Source organism: Melanaphis sacchari, unplaced genomic scaffold (assembly GCF_002803265.2).
Source record: "Melanaphis sacchari strain LSU unplaced genomic scaffold, SCAv2.0 Contig45_pilon_pilon, whole genome shotgun sequence".
In the NCBI taxonomy this organism is placed as follows: domain Eukaryota; kingdom Metazoa; phylum Arthropoda; class Insecta; order Hemiptera; family Aphididae; genus Melanaphis; species Melanaphis sacchari.
The window spans coordinates 1,451,186-1,479,025 of record NW_020271303.1 but is presented as its reverse complement, the minus strand read 5'-3'; the positions used below and the strand labels follow the sequence as shown (position 1 = coordinate 1,479,025).

Sequence of the window (27,840 nt, the reverse complement as noted above, 5' to 3'; positions counted from 1 at the left end):
TATGCATATATTCCTATGGTTCTAAATATAAAATTTATATTCTCCCACTTGTGCACGCCGGCGTCACAGAAAACGCCGTCACGGTGACAAAACGAAAAACGAGAATAAAAAAAAAAAAATCTGAAAAACTGAAACGTTTTCGTCAGTCGCGCTCTCAGTGTGTCCGACGGACAAATGGACGCCGTCGCTGCGCAAGTCACATTACAGGTACTCCTTCTATTGTCATCATCGCCGACAACCGTCGTCCGAGGTGAGTGAACACAAAACGTAATAGTAATATAATATCATAATCGTAAATGTGTGCTCCGGGTTAACGATTTGTTTAATACGACTATACAAGATTATATATTTTCATACGATTAAATAAATACATGTACATAAAATAATAGTAATGTTTAATGTTTAATGTATAACAAGTTTACAGTTTACACATATATATCTCCTAAATTAATCGTTAAAACGTTAACGACGTTGGGTTTAAAGAAAGATGTAGGTAACAGTTGCTATTAGTAAATTATAATATATCCTAAAATTTTTGGAATGGGTGTATGACTAAGACTGATAAGACTGTATTATTCTATAGTAATTTTGTAAATTTTTAAGTATTATTTTGTTTTAACTTTGGTTTGATACTGCTTTAAATACTGTACGTGATTGAAATGTACCCACGTATTAAATGGAAACATTGATTCTAGTGGTTAATACAAAAATTACCCTCTCCCCGGAATAGTTGCTGGAATGGAATTTAATATCAAATTTAATACTAATATATTATTTATGACTACACCATGCCAATGTCAATACACATGTATGATTATAATGGTATTATATTACATTAAATGCAACCCGATATCTGTACACTCGACCGCTATTCGGACACTGGTTACACTTATACGGTGAACGATGACTAAACGTTTTGCTTTTTCGCATCATTATTTAACGGGATACTAGTTACCTTTACGGTTTTATATAATAAATACTAGGTATATAATATGTATATATAAATATATACTTAGGTACTATGTATTGTAATTCTATTAATATGAAACTAGATAAAAAAAATATTGTACACACGGACACATGACTCGTTTTTCTTTTCTCTTAGGTACTTATTGTAGTTATATAAATTCTACGCTCTGGTGAGAAAATCACTGGTTGCAATATTTTACTTATTAATCGTACCTACACGTTGTGTCAATAATGGTGAGTCGACCAAATAACGTTAAATTACATTTTGTGAATTTGTGGTAGAAAGTTCTCTGACTTCTTTTTAATTGGATAATTTATTTATTATACTAATTATATTATTCAATGGATTTAAAAAAAAAAAAAAATGTACAGTTAAATTTGTAAATAATTTTAAAATAAAAAATGAATTTAGTAGGTGTATAATTTTAGTAAAAAGGACTATAAATAACTTAACCTGGCAAAGTGATTTATTGAGTTAAAATCAAATTAATTTCCAATTTCATTAATAATCATTAAAGGTCCCTCACAAATATTACTTAACGTTGACACTTATTGGTTTAAACAAACTCAATGTTTTATCAAAAAATATATTATACCAGTATTTAGAATTTACTAATAGCCGTTTCTTTGTAAAACGTTGGTTTTACATCGAGCTCACGACTATTACGACTTTTCACAGCACAAGGCAATAAGGATTATGTTTATTGCTTGGTATCATAGAGATCCCAATTTCAGATCTTAATAAACTCTAATTATTACAAAAACTGAAGAAAATAAAACGGTTATAATATACTAGTTATGGATGAATCTTTTAAACCAATATTATAACGTAATATTTCGGACATCAAGTTCACAAAACCGATGTGAGTAGCGAACACTAATATTTATCTTTACTGCTTTTTTAGGACTCAGAAAAAATTACCAAAAAAAAAAAAAAAAATTTGGCAGGTGGAATAAAAATTATTTTTATCTCACATCACTGTACATTTCACTAATATTTAATAAAGACGATAGATCTTTAAACAGGCACGAGTAATATCGTCGTTAAACTGACTTAATACTTATTGACTGCCGTCTCAAAAGCACTAATACAATCTTAATCTTAATGCTGATAAATATTCATTAATAGAGTAGTTAGGTGTGTAAACAATAATGCTAATCGTCATATCAAACACAAATTCCTCGACGCCCGCAATCGTTGTATTAAAGTTAATGATAGGAAATTTGTTCACAATTAGTTTGTCATATTGTTGTGCCCGCAATTATTATATATTTTTAAATTTCGTCCGCCCTTCACGTGATTTTTATTACTTTGTCTGCCATCGGAAAACACCGAAATAAACCTATGTCTTTTTGTTAAATTAAATTACAAAGTTAGCAGTTTATCGGTAGTTTAGTTAAATTGCAATATTTTGTAAAACATAAAATATACGTAATTTATTTATGATTAGCGCTCCTCAAATAAGGATGAGATCTCACTTCAAAATTTCAACTATATGCAGCTGTAAATAGATTATATAAGGAACCTCGCATATATCATTTTTACACTACAATTTTTTGTTTTAATCGCTCAAATATAATATGATATATTTTTTAATCGTAACCTATATACGTATGTCGTATAAAATAATAATAAAAAAAAAAAAAAACGTCGTAAAGCGAGTTTGTGTACCAAACAATAATTATTCAACGATGACATTTCAGGAATAAAAAAATAAGTATAATGTTCGGACAGCTCTGAACTGACGCTCTCTACATATTACGTATATATTATGAATTATATATATATATATATTATGTATACTTAAATATTGTTGTTCGTTGCATTGATGCAGTTCTGTGCGGCCGTCCCGTGTGGCTGACCGACGGCGATACACTGTACTTAAGATGGCAGAGCGGGCTGGGCTTGTTGAACCGCTGTTCCGTGGTGCTGCCCAACGGCACAGAGACGACGCTGTCCGACGTAGCCGCCACCGTCAACACCCCAGCTAATCTCACGTACCTGGGCGACGGTTACCAGTCGGGGCAATGCGGTCTCAGGGCCGTAAGCGTCACGCCCGGCGTCGGAAATTGGACGCTAACCGCGTCATCGGTGGACGGGCGATACGGTCGGGACACGAGTCGCGTCACATGTGTCGGTAAACGCGATCAATATATTTTATTTTTAATTTTGCGTTGCAGAGCGTAATAATTACACTGTGTAAACGTATTGCCAGTGTATCATGTCTATACCTACGACCACAGTAAAAACATAATGGGCAGAGGTTGTCGAACCCTTCGAATTCTAAGAAATTATACGTATAACTGTTTAAAGCTTTTGGAAAATCTGAATTCAGACATCCCGAATGGTCTGAGAAAAATCGTTAAAAACGATCCAGTATTCAATAAGTTGAGAAAAAAATTAGGTATTATAATATAAAAAAATGTAAGTCGAGTTTTAAATCAGTTATATTTATATTTTTAACTAAATATTTACGACTCATGTTAAGACTGAGTAAGATGTACCTATATAATAACTATATAAATGCATATTTATATAAGTTATTGTTAATAATTGATCTCTTGATATCTGTCGAAATCTAGAAATAGTAGGTTGTAGGTACATTCAACACTTCATCAGTCTACGAGTTTTTAGTGAAATTTAAAAAACAAAATATACTTAAAATCTGTGGAATTCAAAATAGAAAAATATTAATTTAACTTGACTATATAATAACTAAATGACTGATTGGTAAATGCTTATAATATAGAACGAAATTTAACTCATATGTAACTCAGTTAAAAGTTACTTAATTTTAATCTTTTAACTTGTTAATACTAGTTTGAATGCAAATTTGAATTTGTTTTGATAATATGATGTAGTCCTCTTAAAAGATATAAACAACTAAATGATTTTAGAATAATGTCTTATTGTTCTAGCCTTTGCGAATATATAACCTATAAATTAAATTTGAAAAGTATAACAAAATTTAATTTAAAAATAAATATGTATTTTATTTCAATTATAAACTTTAAATTTTTTAATAATATTTAAGTTTCAAATTAAGTTTAGAGTTCGTGAAAATTTAAGTTTGATATTTCCTGATTGTTAAAATGAATAATGGTTGTAGTTTTGTACTGCAGTGGCGCATATAAATAGGTTAAAAGATCATAATCACTCCCACAAAATAATATCATCCTTTCTGAAAATATATTTATATAAAATGTCACTATATTTTATAATATATTGGTACTGATGGTAGATAAGTTAAAAATGTTCAATTTGTTAATACCAATAACTGAAACTCAAGCATCTTAAAAATGTATGAGCATAACAAACTTAATTTTGCATAATATTTGAAGTTTAAATTTTAACAAAATCAAATATAGATAAACATTGAATATCAATTTTAATTATTTTATTTTATTTAAAAAATATTATTGACTGGAACTTAAAACTTTTATACATTTATTAATAGTATATTTTAAAATACACAATAATATTTTCAAAATATTTAGATTAAGTTTAAGTTATTTTCCTATTTATACTATAAACATATTTACATCGTTCTCCAATAAGTCGATATTGACTTAACAGTTAATAACAGTAATATAGTATGATATAAAACCAATATACTCTTATAATAATTTATAAATATAATAAATACAATGTTTCCGGCAAAAATTAATTCAACTTTACGTAAAATAAATAACTGTTTCAAAAGTGAGAGTATGTACTATAAATAGGTTTATGATGAAGTATACTTATTACTTATTACTAATGAGTTATTAATAAGTAATAGTATTTTTTATTAAAAACAAATAAATTACGAGTGAATTTAAATTAAATTATCATATAAAATTGTAAAATGTAAATCAACTCAGTATATACGAATTACCTTAAATTATTAATAAAACGTGGGAAATGAAAATTATGATAATTCGATTTTTATTTCAAAATTTGTGAGTGATTCATATATAGGTTACAGTAATATTTTATATTTTTAAAATTCTAAACATTATTTATGGCCTTTATTTAAAATTAAAATTAAAAACTTATTTTATCAAATTAATAAAAGTTTTAACATGGTAATTTACGTCATAAATTAAGTAAGTAGATCCCCTTGATTATTTAGGTAACATTTTTTAGCAAAGCAGATACATTTTTTTTTTAATTTTAAAACCATTAATTTAATCATTTACTTAATAAATAAGCTATTAAACAAACAAACAAAAATGCAGAGAACAAACTATACACAAACATACTCATACACTTGATACCTTCTATACTTGAAAAATAATTTTATCTATGCTTTATTTTTATTTTATTAAGGATGTGTGATATTACCGGATTAGATTTTATTTTTCCCGTAGAACCCAGTTTCTTAGAAATATTGACTTTTATTTTATCTTTATTAAGGGGTTAAATTTTCAAAAATCCTTTCTTAATGGACGTCTTGATAACTATCTGTATGCCTCATTTCAGTTCAATCCGTCAAATAGTTTGAGCTATGCAGCGTTGATAAATTAGTCAGTCACGTTTCCCTTTTAAAATATATATGTTTATTGTATATAGATTGTATACGACGTGTGTGGAATAATTAATCAAGGAATTGTAGCTGTTCTACGATGTCAAGTTTGTAATTCTCTGTCCTTAACTGAAAATTGTACACTGCGTATACTCGTACCTGTACGCATATAATAACTTTATTATTTCCAGCACAAATCGAATTTATAGTATAACTGTCACAAATTGGATTTACATATTTTTATGAATTGACATCTGCCAAGTAATATCTATAGCATATTATATAAAAATTTAAATCTGTTTCATGTTCTGTATGTATAATAAAGGATAGTGTAATAATTTAAAACTTCTGTTACATATATAGTAAACATTCAAACTTTTTAAGTTTTTTAGGTTATTTAATAAAATTATAATGTGTATTTATACTACGCTGAAATATAAATAATATTTTCATTTCTATTAATATTTTACTTTCTATTAGCATTTTTTTTTTTTTTTTTTTTTTTGAGCAAACAGTTATAGTTAATTAGTTAGTTTAGAATGTTTTCTAATGAAATGATTCTTCTCTTCGTGATTCATGTCTCTATTTTTTTGCCATGAAAATCGTTTTTTGTTTTTTACGTGAAGATATTGTGTAATAATAAGTAATATAGTATAAATAGGTACAAAAATTAGCCATTTTATAGATGTAAATGTTTAAAAGTATGCTCTTAAAAAAGTCATTGGTGTGTAAAAAAATAGCCCCTCAAATTCACTTTTCAATTATAATGTACGCTTGACAATGCTATAGCTCTAAATTGCAACTATGACAGCAATCAGTGGCGTAGTGAATTTGAAATTTTTCACAGGTAAGTTTAATATTCCACCCACCTACCCAAAACTCAATAAAGGTTTTTATTACTGTATTTTTTTTTAATTATCTCTCTGGCTCAAGTTAAATACCATTCATTTGTCTCACGACGATGAACCAATGCTCCTAAACTTGAATCTCCTATCTCTAGCCGGTCGTCGTCTTGCTCGTAACTTAATCTTTCTTCAAAATCTCATCAGTGGTAAAACTGATTTTCCTTCTTACCTTTAACACGATAGATTTAGAGTTCCTACGCGCCCTATCCGTAACGTTGTTCCGTTCGTTGTAACTTCATGTGCTACAGATTACCAAAATAATGAACCTCTCACTCGCTTTATGAGGTAGGGTCAATCTAGAGAGCTTCTTTTCCTATTTCAATTGATTATATTACTATAACCAAATTATAAAATTATAAATTTATTTTTATCCTATACAGTATGTATTCATATGTATATTTTCTACTCTACTCGTGAAACAAATAAATAAATTCTAAATTATTACTTATTGCATATTGGCCACTACCCACCCAACCATCACCCCTTTAAAAACTCAAATACTGTCTTTTTCGATTATCACTTTCGCACACAACACTGATTATAATTATTATATTTTTGTTGCAGTATGATATCTTTAAACCGTTTGAACTATCATAATTTTAGTTAATACAATTGAAAGTATCACGTTTAGCTATACCTTCGAGTAAACCTAATATTTTGGATCGACAATTAATCCTATTATCTATATTTTATAGATTTAGAGTATATTTATACTTCATAAAATTTATATTTTGCCGATATGTTTTATATTATTATATAATATGAAAAATATGTATAACCTTTAATGAAATAACTAAAGGAATGTTTGATTACATAAACAACATTAAATTTTTAAGTTTTTTTTATCAAAACATTATTTTACGTTCATTTCATTGCAAGCGCCCATTTTGAAATTTAAAATTGTTGACCACTTACTTCTTTTGTATGATAATTTTTCAGAATATGATCAATGTTCCTAAAAAAATTAAAAATTATTCAATTATCATATTTTTGTGCTGTAATTACTATTATTTAAAACGCTATTATAGTTTGAATTTTTTTTTAACGTTCCTACAGAGCTCATTCAATATTTTTTTTCACAGAATTATAGAAATAATTCTCTAGACTCCTGGAGGCCAAAAATTATAAATGTATATATTTTTATATCATTATTTAGAATGCTACTGTTTGAATAAAATTACATTTTTTGGATAATTTTCAAAATGTTTGTAGTGTTCTTAAAGAATTTATTAAACAACAAAAAAATGCCCATAAGAGATATGACACTGTCAAACTCCCTTCCACCATTGTACACAACTCTGAGATAGGTTACCTATTTATTAATAATGAAATCATCAAAATGTTTAATAGTGTTTATATTCAAACTTATTAACATATTCTTCGATCGAACGTTTCATGTTTCTATTTTGTTATTTTTATTGCTTATATTTTTGAGTGCTGACGTAACTTAATTATTATTATGAAGGATAAATCCCAACCCGAAAATTCTAAGTGGTCGCTCCCAATCAGTGTAGTTATATATCATTGTTTCACCGACATAATGTGTCAATACAATTATATTCTATAAACAATGAAAAATTATGACCGTCCACGTACACAAATAATCTATATAGTGTGCAAAATTGAAAATATAGACGCTGTTTTCGTTAGTATATAATTACCCAACTCGGATACTATAGTCTATTATCACAAGCTGTACAATACTATTTTGGAGTATGATGCGATCGATATAATATTAAGTACCTAGTGTATAAAATATATGTTGTGCAGTAATGCGTCGTATTTTGAAATATTATAATTTATATATGTATGTAGTACCTGTGTAATATGATGTTTATACTGTTAAAATTATAATATTGTATTTCCTTGTTGGCATGTGAACTACACAACTAGAGGTGAAATAATTCCAAAATGTTTGTTCTGGTAATGTTAACGTATTATTGATTTACTGTTTTAATGAAACAGTGTGGGTGATTAATGGAGTGAATAACTATAGTATTTACCGACAGTTGATGGCGAGATCGGTTGGGATACATACGCTGTTCTATTTTCTTTGATTAAAATGTAAAATATTGTGTAAGTATTGTTAAAAATGTAATTTGGAAATATTGAATAAGAAACTTTTTTTATATAGAAAAATTATTTTACATTCATGTCAATGTTAATATTTGTATTACAGCATTGACTTGAATGCTTTAACAATTGGTATATTTTAAACCAACTGATTTTAATCAACCAATGTATAGGCGCCGAACTATTATTAATGACACCCAAGTATACTTAAAAACTTCAAAAACTGATTAAAATTAATATATTATGTAGGTATATTATTCATTTAATATGATCACCCTCATTTATCTTTGTATAAAGAATTTATTAAAATTAAATAATTGTTGAAGTTTTTAATAATTATTATACTTAAGGATTATATTATGTTTAATTATTTAGATATTTAATATTATTTAAATATTTTTAAATAAAAACATGTATTTTTATTTTCTTTTTTCAAAATAATATTTTTATTTTTTTTGAAGTACTGCGATACATATAAATTAAATTTTAGACGAGTAGCCTTATGAGTTATAAACTTTTAATAACTTAAAAGTATTTAAATGAAGTGGATTGGTACCTCGAAAAATGTTAGTTAAACATTTTGCTGGCATTCAAATGTATGAAAAAAATTCAAATTTAAAACGATAATCGATTATCAAAAAATATTAATTTTTAAAAAAAATTTTGAATTTTAACAAATTAAAATTATGCAAAAAGAACATTTTCAAGAACACGATATTAAAATATTTAGTGTTACGCTAAATATATAACTCCGCATATTATATGTATTATTAAATCTATATAGTATTTAATATAATACTCGATAGGCAACAGTTTTTTCAAAATATAAAATGTTGATAGATTAATATTAATTATGTAGGTATAGTATAGTTAGTATAGTTTTCAAATCATCATTATCGTGGAAACTGATTATCCTTAGTACTACACATCGTTAAATTATTCAAAAATTACTCGTTAAAATTTCGATTTAAATTCATCATTAAATTTGGCTTTAGATTAAATTATACTAAAAGAACATGGTTGTTAATTCATCCTTTGTTACACATGGTGACCTAACAGCTAACGTGATTATCCATTTTCTTTGATTAGTTAAATAATATGAAAATAATAAAATCTTTTGTATTATCCTATATTCCTACATACCTAATAAGTAATAAGTATAGATATTATTTTCCGTAGTCTTCGTTCAAACGAAAGTGGATTATCCACAACCGCTATAGCAAACGTGGTTTATATATGAAACACTGTAAAGGCATTACTATAAGTAAACAAAAGCTAAAAAGCACTCATGTAGATAGAGTAAACTAGCACAGTATACTGTATAACATACAGTATTGAAGCAATTCTGTGAATAGTTTATTATTAAGTCAGGTATACAAACAATACTATAATAGGTATTAGTGTATTACCTACATTATGTATAATATTATAGTATATTAGTATAAACCTATTGATTTAATAATACTTGATTGCAATTTATACCAGCTTATAGGTATTACTCTATTACACAATAGGTACTATTCGTTGTGCTCAGCGTATTTGATGCATACTTTTGTAACAGATTATCGTACCTACGTTTAAAGTTTAAACAGTGATCATTTTATCTTAAACCAAAGAAAATCATATGAAGTACATATAATATATGTAAGGAATTCAACTTTGAAGTTTGAAGCATAAAGTTCAGTGGTGCAACCAAAACTTTTTGAAGGGGAAGGATATTATGTTGTTCACCGAAAATTAACAGAGAGCATTCAAAAGTTTTCTTTATCAATATCATTTTGAAACGTATCAAATGAAGTGTATATTCATTTATTATGCCTACAATATCCGTAGCTCATTGTTAGTATAGTTTATAATTGTACAAATTGTATAATATTGAAAAATTAGACTAAAATCACCAACGAATCATTCTCAATCCTTTTTATTATCACAAAAACTGTTGAATAATGAATGTCATGATTCATGATGTACCTTATACCCATAATCTATGTATTATTTTATTTATGAGTCTATTAATTCGCAGTGTAACTATTCATGATTCGCCTATTTGGACTTCGATCAATTCTTAAAGAGAGTATTTAATAATACATTCGTGGTGTGATGAACATAATATTATATACAACATATTTTTAAATATATTTATTTACTCTTTTGAATCGTTGCCAAAAATTGCATGGTTGTTAAATATTTTTTAAGTACCTACTTGTATAGTAGTTCTTACAATTATTAAATAATATCGACCGATAACTTGTTATTAGAATATTTGACGTTATAAATTGTCATTTATAATATTTAGTTTGTTAACGCATTTGTACATAATACTAGTTACTTACTTACATATTTATACTATAAAAAATCTTGATATTAAAAACCATATAGTTATTATTTATTAAACAAAACATTTAATTCTCTGTATGTGTTAACCTACTATTAATGGACAACATAGTCATTCCTTGTTTTTAAAACTTTCAATAATTAACTATATACTAAGCGATTCGCCAAGCATGCTTGTCCCATTTTTTATAATAACTAATTCATTCAAATTATGATATTTGGAATTTTTAAATATTTTTAAAGTCTTAAGACTATAAATAATATTTAAAGATACAAATTTCTGTTTTTAGATTAACCCTCCCTCCCTTTCTGTAAATTATTTAGTGAATATATATATTATATATGTTTTTTTAAATATAATGTAGGTACCTCATAATTCAAAGTTCAGACGAATAGTTTTTTAAATATTGAATGTTTATATACTTAGAATCATATCATAGTCCTTAAAAATAGTTTTACAACAATATAAAATAGATGTAGTATTGAATCTAGTATGAATTTTATTATACTTGGATTATTTTTACAAAGAACAAATGTTGATAAATATTTATTTCTAGTATGTTCAAGTCACCATAGCTCTTATATTTTCCAAACCAATCATCTTTAGACCTTAGTACACAAACTTAAATAACTCAAAAACTACTGTACTAATTTCGATTTTGATATGTCAACATTTAAAAAAAAATTTATTCGCTAAATAATTTATAATTGAAGAACCCTCCTTTGTTCTTGTTTTAAAAATAAAAATTTATATCCCCATAATACTCTTTAAATACAGAGTACAAAAATCTCAAAAAATGACCTTTAAATATATTCAAAAATGAATGCATTAGGTACTAAATGAAAAAATAAGGTGAGCACACAAAAACATTTTTCTGACAGTATAGCTATTTTATAAAACTACTTTTTAAAAATAATTAGTTCCTAGCCTCTACACAAATAATGATTACATATAATTTAAACAAACACAGTGATATAATCGACGGATTCATTTATTTTAATATAATAATATAACAGTAATAATCAATAAACGTTGCTATTGTCATTTATAATAATGAATAATAGCGTTAAACAATAAGCAATTAATTATAAGCTCTGGTTCAGCTTTTAAATTCAATCCTATTTTTAGAAATACTATCAAAGCTAATCGTTGTCATCATTATCGCTGTTTACGTTTTTCTGTTTAACTATCGTCTTATTGTACAACTAATTTCTTCCACATCTAACTACGACGCTATCCGGCATTCATTCACCACTTCTTAAAACAATATTATCACGTTTATAAAATAATATACCCTTCGTTCAATATTCATATTATCATATCGGTCAAGACGCGCACAGTTTATTACTATGTATGTTTACAGCGAAACAATGGCCCAGGTCGACGACGATCCGTGTGCCAGTTGGTACCGCAGTGAACGTCACGTGCGGACCACCGAAAGCGTTTTACTGCCGCATGTCCGGCCCGTCCGGCGAAGTGTCGAGGCATAAAGGTCAGTGTTGGGTGCACGTCAAGTCTGTTGGATCGCATCACCAGGACGTGTGGACATGCTGGTCAGTTACTGCTGAGTCCGCGGTCGAAGTTCAGTACACCCTTCGCCTCCACGCTTACCGAGGTGAACAACAACAACAACAATAACTATCGTTAAAGTTTTTATTCGCTTTCTTCTTGTCTCGTTCCACCGTAAATTTTCCCGTTTCCCTAAATGATCCGGTTAAGTTGATTTAAAATTTTTTTTTTTTACACTCGTCATTAAGTATAGGTAATTATTATTTATCAGTTATAATATAACCTTATTGGACACCAGCCACATAGGAGTATAGGACATAACCACATAGGCATCTTATACAGTAGGTATAAAATGTTGCTTCAGAAACTCTAAAAATATACTATAAGTTTACTAATAAGTTTCTTTCAATATAAATACATATAAGGTCTATGTATAACTCTTCTGGCCTTACCCCAATCCCCTCCTTACTCAGGTGAATACCACTGAACGTAATGTTATGTTGTTAACCCTTTATTATAAATACACCAACACGTCCGAGACCACGATTTTGCAAACTGTCTGTGTTTTTTTCTTTGGTCACTACACACAGCCATCCTCCTCATGTCTAGAGGGCGCAATAACGGAAATCGGATACGACGAAACAGCTTCCGAAGTGCGGGTGTTCTGCAACGTCCGTGATAGTACCTCCACAATAGTCGACAAAGGTGACAGCATTGCTGTTGGTCGGGACGATGACTTTCAGTCCAAATACTGCAGGCTTACGTTACCACAAGACACAAAGATCCTGTCACTAGCGTACGGTAGAGGCACTAGTCGGTATTCGTACCACGGTGCAACGTACAATGATTGTGGTGTGTCGTTCGCAAAACCGCTAAGACAGTCCGAAATTGGCCGATGGAAATGCATGAACGCTATGTCCGACGACCGCGTTTACGGCGGATTCATCGTCGTAGTACCAGCCAACAATACGAAAGGTATGTAACTAACAATGGTGAAGAAAATACATTTCATTACAATGTGACTCAATATGATATATATTATACACCTACACAGCATAAATAATTATATACCTATAACAAAAACTTTTTATAATTCTGATTTTATTTCAAAAATAAACTTTTAAATAATACAAATTAAATAAATTTAGATACATATATTATATATTTATTTCTATGTAGAATAATTATTTATTTGTTGCAAAATTCTTATCACCCATACCTGATATCAAACCAGAGTTAGCGGTGAAACATTTTATCATATTTAACTATCATAGAAAATATGGTTTTATGTATAATATTTCCTGATTTTTTTTCACTCAGCAGGTATACCACCGCTCACGGTGACAGCCAGCAAATCTGTTATGGTGCCCAAAGGCAACACGTTTCATGTAGAGTGCAGTGTACATTCAGAGATCGACTATTGTTGGTTGCGGCACCCCAACGGTACTGCTATTCCGGTGACAGTTCCGGACAGAACTGCAAACGACGACCGGAATAGGATTGGAACTAGGTACCGGTATACAGGTGAAGGGTTGTCATTTGGCCAATGCCACGTAGCCATCGGTGACGCTTCCACATCAGACACAGGTGCTTGGCTTTGCGCTCTGGGTCTACGTGACGACCGCCGTGAAATGTACGGCACGGTGGACATTACGGTTTCCGGTAAGTGTATACGTATTATGTACGAATGTAGGTACCTATATAAAACTAGCTAATATGCATGACATTGCCTGTGAAAAATTAAAGTTTCAATCTTTTTGAACTCTATGCAATGTAAACTGCTTACGTTTTTAACACAGCTATTACTTATTTAGGTTATTTTGGTCAAATCTAAAATACAAGTTTAAAATAATGTATGGGTACAATTGGTACAAATAGTATAATTATAATAACTGATTTTTTTTTTGTTTTTTTTTTTTTTGTTTTCATGCAATCATTGCATTACACTCCAATTTATTCCATTAGTAAAAGTGTATAGGGAAAATAATTTCCATACAAATAACTAATGATAAAACATGAGCCCCATCAAACATTTGGTCCTAGTCTTTCTTATTCAGTGGTGGGTCCAGGGGGGGGGGAATAGGGTAAATACCCCCTTGAGCTTAGCCTAAGCTGCTTAGGTTAGGTTACCCTCTACCCAAAAGAATTACGATAAACTGTCAGGGCTTGGAATGACGATTTATTACCCCCCCCCAATAAATTTCTGGATCCCCCCTGTTCTTACGTATATAAATAGGAATGCGATAAATGATTATCTCGCAATTATCATCGCACTCAACAATATACATGGTTATCTGTGTGAAATCTGTTATGAATCATGTTTGCGCAGAATCCGTGATTGCAGCCCGCCAGGAGGAAGTATACGCGACCGAAGGCAGTCGGGTGATGTTAGGATGTGACACAGTCGAAAAACAGCCTATAGCCTACTGCCGATTTCTCACACCACGTTTATTTGGATTTGCCGTAGACGAGAAATCGAACTCGCAGCCACCGCCTCGGTATGCGTATTCTGGCCAAGGACTGACGGCAGGCCATTGTGGTTTGTCCATCGACCGCGTGGACGATTCCGACTACGGAAACTGGACATGCGCCGTGAAAATCCTCGATTCTTCCGGATCTGAAGAAGTCAGCACGACTGTTATATTGCGAAAACCCGAAGGTATCATATTAAATCACATAAAATAATAACACGAATAGGAAAGAACCGAGAAAGCTATACTAGCTGTGTGGCTGATGTATTGTGAATCAATATAAAACAGGAGAATTTTGATAGTGTTTCAATAGTGTTTTTATTTTTTTCGATATCACTTTTAACAAAAATATTATTTAACATGAATATAACGAATTGAAAAATTACAATAACTTTTCTTCGTATTAAAGACAAAATATAAAATAATTATAGATCATTTCTTTATTAGGAAACAAGAACAATATTATAAGATTAATGGTACACCTAATATCTATGTAAATCCTCCGATACTACGAGTGGTTACTGATTTTACCCGCTCAACAATGTTTCCGACAATTTTGCGAACGTGTGTTTTTTACTTAATACATCAGTGAGTATTTGTATGTCGTAATTATATATATCTATTCTCTTTCTCAGGGTTTACGATGATCCAGATCATCGGCATCGTGTTATGTGGCACTATGATATCCATCTTGTCGCTGTTTTTTGCCAATCATCTCATTACAAATCCGTCGGCAAAGACTAGGAAAAAAATAGAAAAATTAGAAATGCAGCTCGAAGCGGGCGAACAAAGTGCGAGTCGCAAGGTCGGCGCCAGACGTGCTCAAAACAGCACCCGTGTGATCAGAACTCCGCCGAGTCGAAGCAAACTGGGATCCATACCTCGGAGAATTTGACCGCTGCACTCGATTATTTTATTCGTCGCGATTAATAACTTTTCGAGTACTTGTAATGCGGGATCTTTACTGCAAATAACAACACTCTAGTTCGATTCCACTCGATAATAATCAATTAATGTCTACGTCTATTGATACATTCACGATTACAATGGCGTATAATAACAAATAACAATAAACTGACCTCTGTGGGTTATATTTTATTGTGTTTTAACATTATTTATACATTATATTTATAGTGTACAACTCGTGATGTCATGTTGGTAACTGGTAAGCTTTTATTCTACACTGCTGACGACTTAACTTACAAATTATTTTACTTTAGTATTTTAATGTTGGATTGTATATACAATCACTAAACAATTTAATTAAATAATGAGCTAATAGATAGTCCCTTAAACATGATTTATTGGTCTACGTAATAAGTTCGTTAAATTTATCATTTTAGATAAAATATATAAAATTAGACTCAGTGGCGTAGGTACTAAAAAGGATCAAAGCGTACGGGTGACCCAGGCCCGTTCGCTTAGGGGGATCGAAGTTATACATTGTTTTTCTTTCAATAATTTATAATAAACTATTAAACTATTAATTTTTTTTTTAATAATTCAAAATTATTATCCAATTTTTAATTAATAAAAAAAATAATATTTTCAAAGTTATGCAATTTAATTTTAGTAAGATGAATGCACATATCCTCGACCTCAGTATAAATATATAATGCCTAGATGAGAAGGGGCTGTTGAAAATTTCACTCCTGGGCCAAAATTTTGAAAATAAACCACTGATTTGACATAAGCCACGCGTAGATTCTAATTTTCTTATGAGTATATTATTTAATCTATTGAAATAATCATAAGCTGTAGATTTACTTCAGGGTTTATCTTTAATTATTGAACGCATAATTCTTAGGTACTTATCATTTAGATCGATAGTGAGGAATTTAAAAAAAAAACCAAAACTTATAAACTTCTTTGTTTCTTCATTTTTAACAGAATTTCTTTTGTTAATTTTTAAATGTTTAAACACAAATTTCGTAAAAATTTGAATCTTAAACGCTTATACAAGAAATTGTTGCTATGTATTTTTGATATTTTTCAATTATGGTAAGAACAAATTACGCCAAACCATGCGAAAAAGTTCTCATAAATAAGTCCAATAATAACTAAAAATGTCAATAGTTTCAAATTTCTATAAATAATACAAAAAAAAGCCAAAATATTTTGAAAATTATTAAGGTTTTAAAAAACCATAAAATAAATATTTAGTTAAACATCCAAGTCTATTTTTTCCCCTGTAAATTGTGCAAAAGACTATACATTTTTTATTTTTGACCCCTTTTTTAAATATCAACTTTTCAGTACCTATTAAATATCGAAACATTCTATGCTCCTTAAGGTTACCATCACTATACACTCAGAATCTACGATTTTGCATTGAAAATATAAATAAAATAGTAACTAATTAATAACAATCTAATTTATAATAAATTATAATTAAACAAATAAAAAATAACTTTGATTATAAAAATATAATTGTGGTATGAAATAAATTATAATATAACATGTTTTCTTTTCTACTAAAATTTTATAATCAGAATTTAACCTCTATTTTAATTATAGATGTTAACAAAAGTGTTGCTTTATTATTTAATGTGGTTTTAGTCGGTTAAAAACCCATTTTAATATATTATTTATCATTCCATTATTTTAATACTTTTGCATTATTTATATTAACATTAATTGCTGAGTCTAAAAATAAAAATTACGCAATACCTACCTACTTAAAATTTATAGGTATTATTAGTTGATTTTTACACTAATGTTATTTGTAAATGTAAATATATTATCTTCGACTATAAAATAAAATTATAAAAAATGCCGTATACCTATTTTACATTTTTATTTTTAAAACTAATAAACATTTATAATATAAATTTTAGTTTTGAAATCCAGCAAATTTTTTCAGTACCTTATCATTATTGCCTTTTGAAAGCTTTAAACTTTTATCATTTTATTGACAATATTAGTTATTAAACTGATGGTATAATTAGTAGCCACTTATATAGCTTTTGAGTTATTAAGTCATTAAAAAATATAAGTATATTCAAGAATTGTAGAAAATAGTATGTTGTATTAGTTAACTCATATTCTCAGATGAAAAAAATATATTATGTTATTATAAAATATTAATTAATCATAATTTGCAAAACATAAAGAATATTTTTAACAATTGAGTTTTACTGATTTAAAAGCAAAACAATTTTGAATTTCATTTAGTACTAAGAGAACATTGTGCTTGCATTTATTTTCTCCATAAAACATAATATGGCAATTCATAATTTAATTTATAAAATTTATATTTGGCAATTCATAATTTAATTTATAAAATTTATATTTATATTTATTTCAATATTTTAATTTTGTTATTTTTAATATAAGAGTGAATCAGTTTATTAAATATGTAAAAGTGAGAAGGCCCCACATCAACTTTTAAGTTTTAAAGCAAGGTTAGAACATTTTAAAATATACAAACATAAATATTTTTTATTAAAAATAAATAATTACAATTTATACATAATGAAATACAATGAGAAATTATTTAGTCAATTTGTGTATATTTATTAATTGCATAATAAATTATTATATAAAATAATACCATTATAAAAACTATAATTCAATGAAATTAATCTGCATTAATGTTGAGTACCTTTTCGTACTAGCTGAGGAAAACTACTCTTTGGTTGTGCAGTATTAAATTTTGATGCAATATAAATAAATGGTTCAAATAAACTAGTCCGGTCTAAAGCATTAACTTCAAAATGTTTCATTTTTTCTCTTATAGACCAATGGGAAGCTCGACTAGTAGGACTCTCTAAAGTTGGAGCTTTGATATCCATTTCTCGCATTCTATGACCAACAATGACATAAAAGGTCTAAAAAATAAATACATTAAACATAAAATATATTGTTTAGTTAATTTTAATTGTAAGATAATACGCCATTCTAATTTATATTATATTTACATCTTTTTTTTCCTTATTTTTATCAATTTCTTTTTTTAATGTGACTAAGCAATCAAACGTTTCTGGTCGACTAGTGTCATATACTAATATAAATGCATCTGCAATGGATGCATACTGTTTAGCTATTTGACCAAATGACAACATAAGCGATGGATCTGGATTTGAATACAATCCAACCTCGGGTAACTGTGTCAAATCCAAACCAGCAGTATCATAAAAACGAACTTGTTCACGTATCCCTTTATCAGTTTCTATAGAAGCCTGGTATATATCCTCGATAGTAGGCCACAATTTCTACAACCAAAATTAAACAGTAATAATAAATAATAAGACTTCTATTAATTCTATCATATAATATGCTCACATAATTTTTGCTAAAGTGTCCATAAATAGCTTGTTCCAATATTGCTGTCTTACCAACACCTTTCACACCAAACACGACAACACGATAATTTTTTACCATTTTTACTCGTGCAGTTTAATTAAAATTAAAATTAATTAAAAATAAAAAGAACATTATTTATAAGATATTATAATAAACAATCATTGATCAAAAAATCTCTATACTAGTCACTGACATAATATACATATATCAATATTATTATTCATTTATGATGATGGTGATAATATTAATTCAAAAAAGAAAAGAATTACACTTTGCCATAAATTTAAAAAATTTAAAAAATTTAATAATTATTAATTACAAACTTCATATTCATTATCATTCATTGTGATAATTGATAATTACGGACTAAGATAATACTATCTTAGCTGGAATCACGATTATCTATGCCATTAAATTACCAAATATATTTAGAGATAATATATTATTTATAAATCTTATTATTGTACGGACAAAGCTAAAAATATTATGATTGCGGAATAGCTTATAATAGTTGTTCTATACGAGCTATGAGGTATAAAAAAATAATATTTTTGAATTACAAAACTAAGTGATATTAGAAAGACAGAAAAACTTTTCGTAGTTGATCAATCACGAAACGTCCAACAACCATAGTTTCTAAAACCACGGTATTCTCGGTACGGTTGTAGGCTATAGGTATATTATATCATAATTTTTAGTGCGTGTTAAAAAAAAAAAACAAACATCAATAATAATATATTAACATTATTGTTAAATATTAAAATAAAAATATTGAAAATAAATCGAATTAAAATAGAATATATATATTTTATGTATGGTTATTATTATTTTTTAAAGCAGTTCCTGATTTAAAGAATCAGATATCTCGTTTCTAACATCCGTTGTAGCAGATATCATAAACCGATTTTTTTTGTTTAGTGTTTACCGACAAGCAAAGACGACCGAATTTGATAAACTTTTACATGAAAATATTTAAAAAACATTTACAATAAACCGTTTTAATAGTTTTAAGTGTACGTATAGTATAATTTTAAAAACACAAATTATTTTGACAAGATGTCTGACGACGAAGAAATTACTTACGTAAAAAAACAAAAAACAATACACTACGGTTCATTAGAAGACCAAGAACGCATCCGTTTATCTTCAGCTGCCACTGACAGCGAAGGCGAACCAAAAGCTATTGGAGGAAACATAAACGTATCCAATGGTAATAATATAAAATAAACTTTAATAAATTCAATTAAATCAATTTGTTTAGTATTTTTATTGAATTATTAATTGCATTGTTGTTTACAGAATATTTTGATTTGGAGGATGCAATATCTAAAGATAAACAAGCATTACTTGAAGAATTTGAACGTAAAAAGAAAGCCCGCCATGTGCAAGTTTCTACTGATGATGATGAAGTTAAAAAAAATCTCAGGAAGCTAGGACAAGCCATATGCTTGTTCGGGGAAGGGCCAGCAGAGAGGAGAAATAGATTGCGAGAACTGCTTTCAAGGTATTTAAAATAGAATTAGTTGATAAATTACTATTTTAATAACATTAGGATTTAATACTAACATGCATATTTAAAATTTGTTTTAGAGTAGGAGAAGATGTTATAGTGAAAAAACCAGAAGAAGAAAAAGAAAAACGACAGCAAATCAAAGATCAAGATACAACCTGGTACCATGAAGGGCCCCCTTCACTACTAGATGCACGTTTATATATGGCAGGTTTGTATTATAAATTATATAATACAGTGGGTTCCGCTAAATGTGATCACTTTGGTGCAGGTCATTTTGATTCTATTAACCGGTTGATTCTATAAAACATTTACAACATTTTTTTCATAATTCAATCTTTTAATACAATTACATTTTTATTTAAATTAACATACATATTTAATAATTTATAAGACATAAAATTATTTATTTTTACATTTTTTTTTATTTAATGGTTCTATATTTAGGTATACATTTATGCTTAAATTAAAATTAAAATTAAATAAATACATTTAAAACAAATTAAAGAAGCTATCTATTTTTGATTGTACTTGAGAGTCTACCAATTTCATTTCCATATTAGCCTGAAATTAAATTAACTGATAAATTAAATAATAAAATGGGTTTTATAAATTAATCAGTTTGAAATACCATAAAAACGATAAGATTGTTCATAAAAGTGATTCAATTATCTGGTACCTAGTGATTCTAATAAAAGGTCAATTTAACATTAGTAACATACAATTTGGTTTGAGATTTTCATTTTTGATTCTATAAACCAGTGATCACATTAAGCGGAACTCACTGTAAACAACATTATAATTTATCATTTAAAAAAAAAACATTCAATTTTTATTTAAAAAAAATAATGATTCTTTTAGAATATTCATTGTTGAGATCACATTTTCGTTTAAAAATGCTCAAAGAAGAAGCTAGCATACCTGAATCAACACTTACAGCTCGTTTACAAGATTTACACAAATATACAACATCTCTTTCTATTTATTGTAGTCAAATTGGTGATACTAGACCAATATCATACTGCCGGTTTAGTCCCGACTCTAAATTTATAGCTACATCATCTTGGTAAATTTTTTTTATTACTAAATTTCTATTGTGTTTATTTTTCTTTTAAATATTGTTACATGTATACATACTTTTCAGGAGTGGTTTGTGTAAATTATGGTCAGTTCCTGATTGTTCATTAGTCAAAACATTTAGAGGACATAATTGTAATGTCTGCTCCATCACATTTAATCCACATGCAGGTTCTGATGTAAATGTCTGTGATCTTGTGTCATGTGCTAGTGATGGTTCTGTTAAGTTATGGTCAATGAATAGGTATGCTATTTTTCTGCTTCTTTGTGTGAAATATGTCATAAAACACACAACTTTATAAAAACGTTTGTCTTTAGTGATAAAGAAGAACCAGTAGCAGACCTGGAAGGTCATGCACCATTTAGAGTGTCGAGAGCAGATTTTCATCCATCTGGTCGATTTTTAGGAACTTGCTGTTTTGATAATTCTTGGCGACTATGGGATTTAGAACAAGGGGAAGAAGTTCTTCATCAGGAAGGACATTGTAAACCAGTTTATTGTATGTCGTTTCAGTGTGATGGTTCAATTGTTGCAACTGGGTAAGTATGATTTTTTTTTTTCTAATTTTTAACAGTATATTTTTTATTAGTATTAATACTGTGTAATGGGCAATTTTTTTTATCAAAAAACACTCATTATTTCAAAATCTGTTAATGTTTTTAAAAATATTTATTTTATATAACTTTCAATCCAAATGAAACATTTTATTTTTTTTTATTGAACTTAAACCCAGCAACTAGAGCTATTAGCTGTTTTAGGGGTAAGGTTGGTACGTAGGTTGTTTTTACAATTGTTGTGGTTGTTACGATTGATAGCAAACATGTGTATGTATGGCTTTTTAACCACTATAAACCCTGATGGTCACCCATCCAGGAGTTAGTAGTTGTAGCCGTTACTTTCTCCCAGTCGCATTCCGTGACTGGTAGCAGCCAACGAACCACACCAAGCCATAAACATTATTTTTAATGCTCACCTTAACTTTAAAACTTTATAACTCATAAACTACTTGTCCCAATATCAATTTTTATGTGCAAAATTATTCTAAATAATATTTTGCTTCAAAACATGAAATTAAAAATGTATGTTGTTTTCTTAAAAGTAAAAAACTTAAAATTTAAGATTTTGAAATAGTAAGTTACTGATAAAAATATATCTACATACTCTAAATTAATTAATTTTTACATGTTAACAGGGGCTTAGATGCTTTTGGACGTGTTTGGGATTTACGTACAGGAAGATGTATTATGTTTATGGAAGGTCATTTAAAATCTATATATAGTATAGACTTTTCTCCCAATGGGTAATTTTTTATTTAATTAAAGCTTATAACACAATTTAACACTAAAATAACTTTAATTTCAAGTTATCAAATAGCCACTGGTAGTGAAGATAATACATGTCGTATCTGGGATGTTAGAAAAAGATCATGTCTATACACTATTCCAGCACACATGAGTCTTGTTTCAGGACTAAGATACCAACCTGAAGGTCATTTTATTGTAACTTCTTCATATGACAACACAATCAAGGTACTAATAATAATTAAATAAATTGTGTTGTTTTGTTTAATAAAAACTTTTAATTACTATAGATTTGGGCAAATAAAACATGGCAAATGTTAAAAACGCTATCTGGACATGACAACAAAATAATGGGAGTTGATATATCTTCAGATTCAAAATATATTGCATCTTCATCATATGATAGAACATTTAAATTATGGGCTCCTGAATACTCAACATAATTTTGAGTTGAGATTATTAAATATGCTATTTTATACTTGTAAAAATAATAATAGCTTTCAAATAAATTGCTTTTTTTTATCTTATATTTCTAATTTTTGCTATTACAGCCACTACTTTTGGAGCTGCAATAGATGATGATTTCATTATGTACTCATCACTTTCTAGTCTTAATAAGTCCATAATTTGTGCAGTAGTCTCATCAAGTTTGACTCCTAGTTCTTCTAATACATATCCCAAGTATTCTGAAATATATGTTTGAATGAATTAAATTATATAGTTATTTAACCACATCCTTATTATATTATTTAGGTACTGTTAAAAATTGAATAAAATTAATTCATAAAAAATTTACCAATATCTGCGGCTAGTTGTTGAGCAGCCAAATTATTTATTTCTCTGAGTGACTGTATCTGTTCTACATATACATCACATGTATTTCTTGCTAATATCCTTAATAAAACATTTGTAAAACTTTCTTCCAGAGAAGCATCACTGTATCGTCTATCAGATATATTTAAAACTACAGTTACTGCTTCATTATCCCTTACTAAAAATGGTTCAACGTGCTGAGGAAGTGTAATTAAATACTGTCCAATCTATTAAAAAAAAAAAGTTTGCTAAATATTTATTTTAGAAACATTTGGACTTAATTATTCATTATCATATTTAAATATTACATTACTTGAGTAATATATTCTCTTGGAGAAAGTCTATGAGCATCAGATGTTTCTTTATTAAATTTTACTTTTTCCAGTTGCTCTAAGTAAAATGATATTGGTCTAAATGATATTTTATAAAAAGTTTGATATATGTGAGAACACATTTTTTCTGTCGCTTGAATTGATTCCTTAAATAATTTCCAATCACTATCTATAGATACAAACATAGAATAGATATTACATAAATTAAGTATATTATATTGTGTTATAAAGGAAAAAAATGTAAATAAATCAACAATGTTTTGTATATGTAAAAATCACAATCTATTGGCAGAACTTCATGAAATGATGAATAAAGTAAATACTTAAATAATATTTTTAAAGACTATTCTCAATACATAACCAATAAGATAATAATCTATAAATTGAAAATGTAACATACCTTTTTTTAATAAATCAATAACATTTTTCAATTCAATTTGTTTATCTTCAACCAATAAATATTTTGAAACATTTAATGCTCGTTGTTCATTTGTTAAAATACAACTTTTAAATTCAGATTCTACAAAATATAATTCACGTAAAAATTCTCCTAAAAAAAAAAAATAATAACAATTTTAAGTGTTAAATGTATAAAAATATTTCTAGGTATTTTGAATAATTACCCGAAGATTGTAAAAATTTTAAACATATTTGAAATAAATTCCAGTTTTCTCCGGCTTTAATGTTAACTAATATTTTTTTTAATACTTCTTTTCCTCCTTCAATAATATTAGAAAACATTCTCTATAAATCAAATTAATTCTCATCAAAATTATTTAAATACATTATGTGATTTAAAATTATTTTTATTACGTTAATAGCAAAGATCATTTCAGGAAAAACACAGTGACTTAAAACAGCACTTCGACGTTTTGCTTCTTCTGACGCTCTGAAAACAGTTAATTGAGACTGGCCAAAAGCTTGAACTACATCTACTAAATCATCTTTATTTAATTCAAAATTAGTGATTTTTTTTGAATGTTCATACTCTAATTCTTTGTAAGAAACAATTTGTGGAATCAATGGTCTGTATATACTTGTTAATATGTTATCCCAATCAAATGAATCGCCTATATAAATGTAATTTTTAGTGAATTGTTAATCAATTAAATATCTAAAATACTTACTAATTTTTGAATCATTTTTAATGTTTTTAATAAATACTTCTGTTACCATAAATAAATCTAATAGTAAAATAAGTGGTTCTTGATGGATTTTGATAGAAACATCAACCAATTCAAACATTGGAAGTTCTAATATATTAAACAAATCTCCATATGATAAAATTAATTGACGTTCTATTTCAGGTTGCACTTCAATATTAAATAATTTTTTGTACAAAATCATCTGTATAATATTATTTAAGCTTATTAAAATTTAAATTTAAAAAAATAATAAATACTAATTTTAAACAAAATTTTTTCATAATTAGTTGAATCATATAATAAGAATATATCTAAAAACATGAGAAAATTTTTATATTTTTTTAATAAAATAATTTATACTTTATTCTGTTCATCAAAACAACACACCAATTCTACATATGTAGACTAATGGTTAAAACCCTATTTATCCCTTCAATAAACCCAATCATATATTATGTAAACATTTTTTTGTTCCCGGCTAATGACTTTATGTTGAAGCCGTATCAATAAATAAAAAATAAAACCCAATCATCCCAAAGGTAGTTGGCTAGGTTTCTTGGTAACATATTTTCTACACCAATATTAATAATAGTAGTTAGTTGATGTCTTGATTATGGGGAAAATCCTATAATTAAGTTTAGTATGGTGACATGAAAAACAAGCCAAATTGTTTGTAGAGCCGCAATAGGTTTTTTCATTAGATAAAGTGATAAGTACCCAAATTAATATTACTACATTATATAATATTAATAAGTATAAAACTTTTGCAAAAAATTATACATTTTTTAACAGAAGTATATTTTATAATTTAATTTTTAAATATTTAACACAATTATCATAGAATAATCTATAAATATTATTCCTCTATTTATTGCACACAATTTTTAGGTGATTTATTGAAATAGCTTAGAATTATATAGATGGTAACTTACTTGCTGCTTTTTACATTTTATTAATGCTTCATAAAAGCTTTCAAAAAACATTAAAGGATTTTTTGAATATTCATTTGAATACATTTTTGATGACCATTCCTTACGTAATCTGTTTTTATTACATTTTAAATAATATTTAATAATTTGATCTTGTTTTTCTAAATCAGTAAATATATTTACATAATGCTTTGAATCATCTGTAACATGCATTATAAAATATATTTTATACATTAAATTATTAAAACATATCAAAATTATTTTACACATTAATTTTTCATACCAATTTTTTCATTTTCAAAAGCCACATTAACCATTGGAATTAATATTACTTCAAGTTTGCTCTTTAACTCTTCCAACTGATTTTTTCTTTCTTCATAATCAGAATTATTTTCCAAGACTGCTAAAGAACGTTGCATTCTAATCAATCTATTAGTTACTTGGTCTATTTCTCCATTATCCATTAACTAAATATAACACATTGTCTAATATATTAATATTACAAATTAATTATTGTTATAAATTACTATTTCAATATCAGTAATAAGTTTTGTCCAATTGTCTGCTTCCTCCAAAGCATTTTTGGTAACTTCCATGTTACATTTGATTCCATCATACAATTGGAGTTTCAATAATGATTCACCAGTGTTACTTTTTACCTATTCATCAAATTAAAAAAATTATAAATATTTTTTGATATTAAATATTAAATTTAGTTAATTACTGTATTAATTTCTTGTTTTAAGTCAATAATTTTTTGTTGTATGTTTGACGCTTGATTTTCAAACTGCTCAATGTCATTGACAACTTTAGGTAGAGAAGAAAGAACTTGTGTTGTTGTTTCATCCAGTACCTCATGTACCTGTTCTACACATAATTGTAACTTTTTCAACATAGATGGAATAACCTATTTAAAAAATAAATGTTTGTATTTTTTTTATAGATTTCATTTTCATAAGTATAATCAATAAACAGTACCTAAATATATAATATAATATATTTATGATTCCCATCCAATATTGAAGCTATAAATAATAAATACTTATACATTATATAGACTTTATACACACCTCACGACATTCATCTGGAGGTTTGTCCTTTAATGTATTATTAATCCAATCTACAACGCTAAAATCTTTTTCTGAAAATGATGAAATATTCTGAAAAATAAATTTAGGTATAAATTTACAAGCTACCTATTAAAAAGCATTTTTTTTTTTTTTTTTTTTTTTTAATAAGTCAAAATTACCATTGTAATTGAATACCAATAATCCTAATCCCAAACTTCTGTGGAAATACTATTAAATCGTTATTAAACACTGAAATATAAATATTATATACCTAATATTTACTAATATTATACATAAAAATTACAATTAAGACAATGGTATTAACTATTTATCTAGAGAAAATAAAAGAATTATTAATTTATCACGGTGGCACGTATTAATTTAATAATCGTGGTCATCAATGATTTTTTAATTTATAATTCGTGTATGTGATTAATAAATAGCAACAATAAAAAAATTTACTATCTATGATACCACTGCTATAACAATATCACAATTATAATCAAGTTAAATTGATATGATGAGATTATTAACTGGTGCTGCCATCTGTAGCCACGATCTGCCGCTAATACTCAAGACGGCTGTTA

The 27,840-nt window shown here is 27.5% G+C and overlaps 4 protein-coding genes across 6 annotated transcripts; 2 read left to right on the top strand and 2 right to left on the bottom strand.

Moving 5' to 3' along the window:
• Window positions 1-152: 152 nt before the first annotated feature.
• LOC112598207 lies at window positions 153-15,868 on the top strand. Of its 3 annotated transcripts, none has more exons than XM_025344603.1 (7): window positions 153-250; window positions 2,805-3,107; window positions 12,154-12,405; window positions 12,909-13,274; window positions 13,623-13,961; window positions 14,629-14,958; window positions 15,406-15,868. In XM_025344603.1, the coding sequence occupies exons 1-7, from the start codon at window positions 175-177 to the stop codon at window positions 15,663-15,665; spliced, it is 1,926 nt and encodes a 641-aa protein (XP_025200388.1). In that variant the 5' UTR covers window positions 153-174; the 3' UTR covers window positions 15,666-15,868. The 3 variants fall into 3 exon arrangements, with proteins under 3 accessions (XP_025200388.1, XP_025200389.1, XP_025200387.1); XM_025344604.1 differs by having other exon boundaries at window positions 13,620-13,961; window positions 14,767-14,958; XM_025344602.1 differs by having other exon boundaries at window positions 13,620-13,961.
• A 2,409-nt stretch (window positions 15,869-18,277) lies between these two features.
• On the bottom strand, window positions 18,278-19,327 carry LOC112598183 (NF-kappa-B inhibitor-interacting Ras-like protein 2). Its single transcript, XM_025344570.1, has 3 exons — window positions 19,055-19,327; window positions 18,691-18,984; window positions 18,278-18,600 (listed from the first exon to the last, which is right to left on the bottom strand). Exons 1-3 carry the CDS (start codon window positions 19,151-19,153, stop codon window positions 18,361-18,363), a joined length of 633 nt encoding a protein of 210 aa, XP_025200355.1. The 5' UTR covers window positions 19,154-19,327; the 3' UTR covers window positions 18,278-18,360.
• Window positions 19,328-19,937: 610 nt separating this feature from the next.
• On the top strand, window positions 19,938-23,491 carry LOC112598162 (U4/U6 small nuclear ribonucleoprotein Prp4-like). The gene is made up of 9 exons (XM_025344539.1): window positions 19,938-20,285; window positions 20,375-20,579; window positions 20,666-20,796; window positions 21,447-21,651; window positions 21,730-21,906; window positions 21,981-22,202; window positions 22,856-22,963; window positions 23,027-23,192; window positions 23,255-23,491. Exons 1-9 carry the CDS (start codon window positions 20,132-20,134, stop codon window positions 23,405-23,407), a joined length of 1,521 nt encoding a protein of 506 aa, XP_025200324.1. The 5' UTR covers window positions 19,938-20,131; the 3' UTR covers window positions 23,408-23,491.
• Window positions 23,463-27,544, bottom strand: LOC112598163 (conserved oligomeric Golgi complex subunit 7-like). Its single transcript, XM_025344540.1, has 13 exons — window positions 27,433-27,544; window positions 27,254-27,343; window positions 26,908-27,090; window positions 26,711-26,842; window positions 26,467-26,650; window positions 26,187-26,383; window positions 25,237-25,456; window positions 24,923-25,179; window positions 24,733-24,853; window positions 24,510-24,659; window positions 24,091-24,278; window positions 23,761-24,004; window positions 23,463-23,650 (listed from the first exon to the last, which is right to left on the bottom strand). Exons 1-13 carry the CDS (start codon window positions 27,433-27,435, stop codon window positions 23,484-23,486), a joined length of 2,136 nt encoding a protein of 711 aa, XP_025200325.1. The 5' UTR covers window positions 27,436-27,544; the 3' UTR covers window positions 23,463-23,483.
• Window positions 27,545-27,840: the final 296 nt, after the last annotated feature.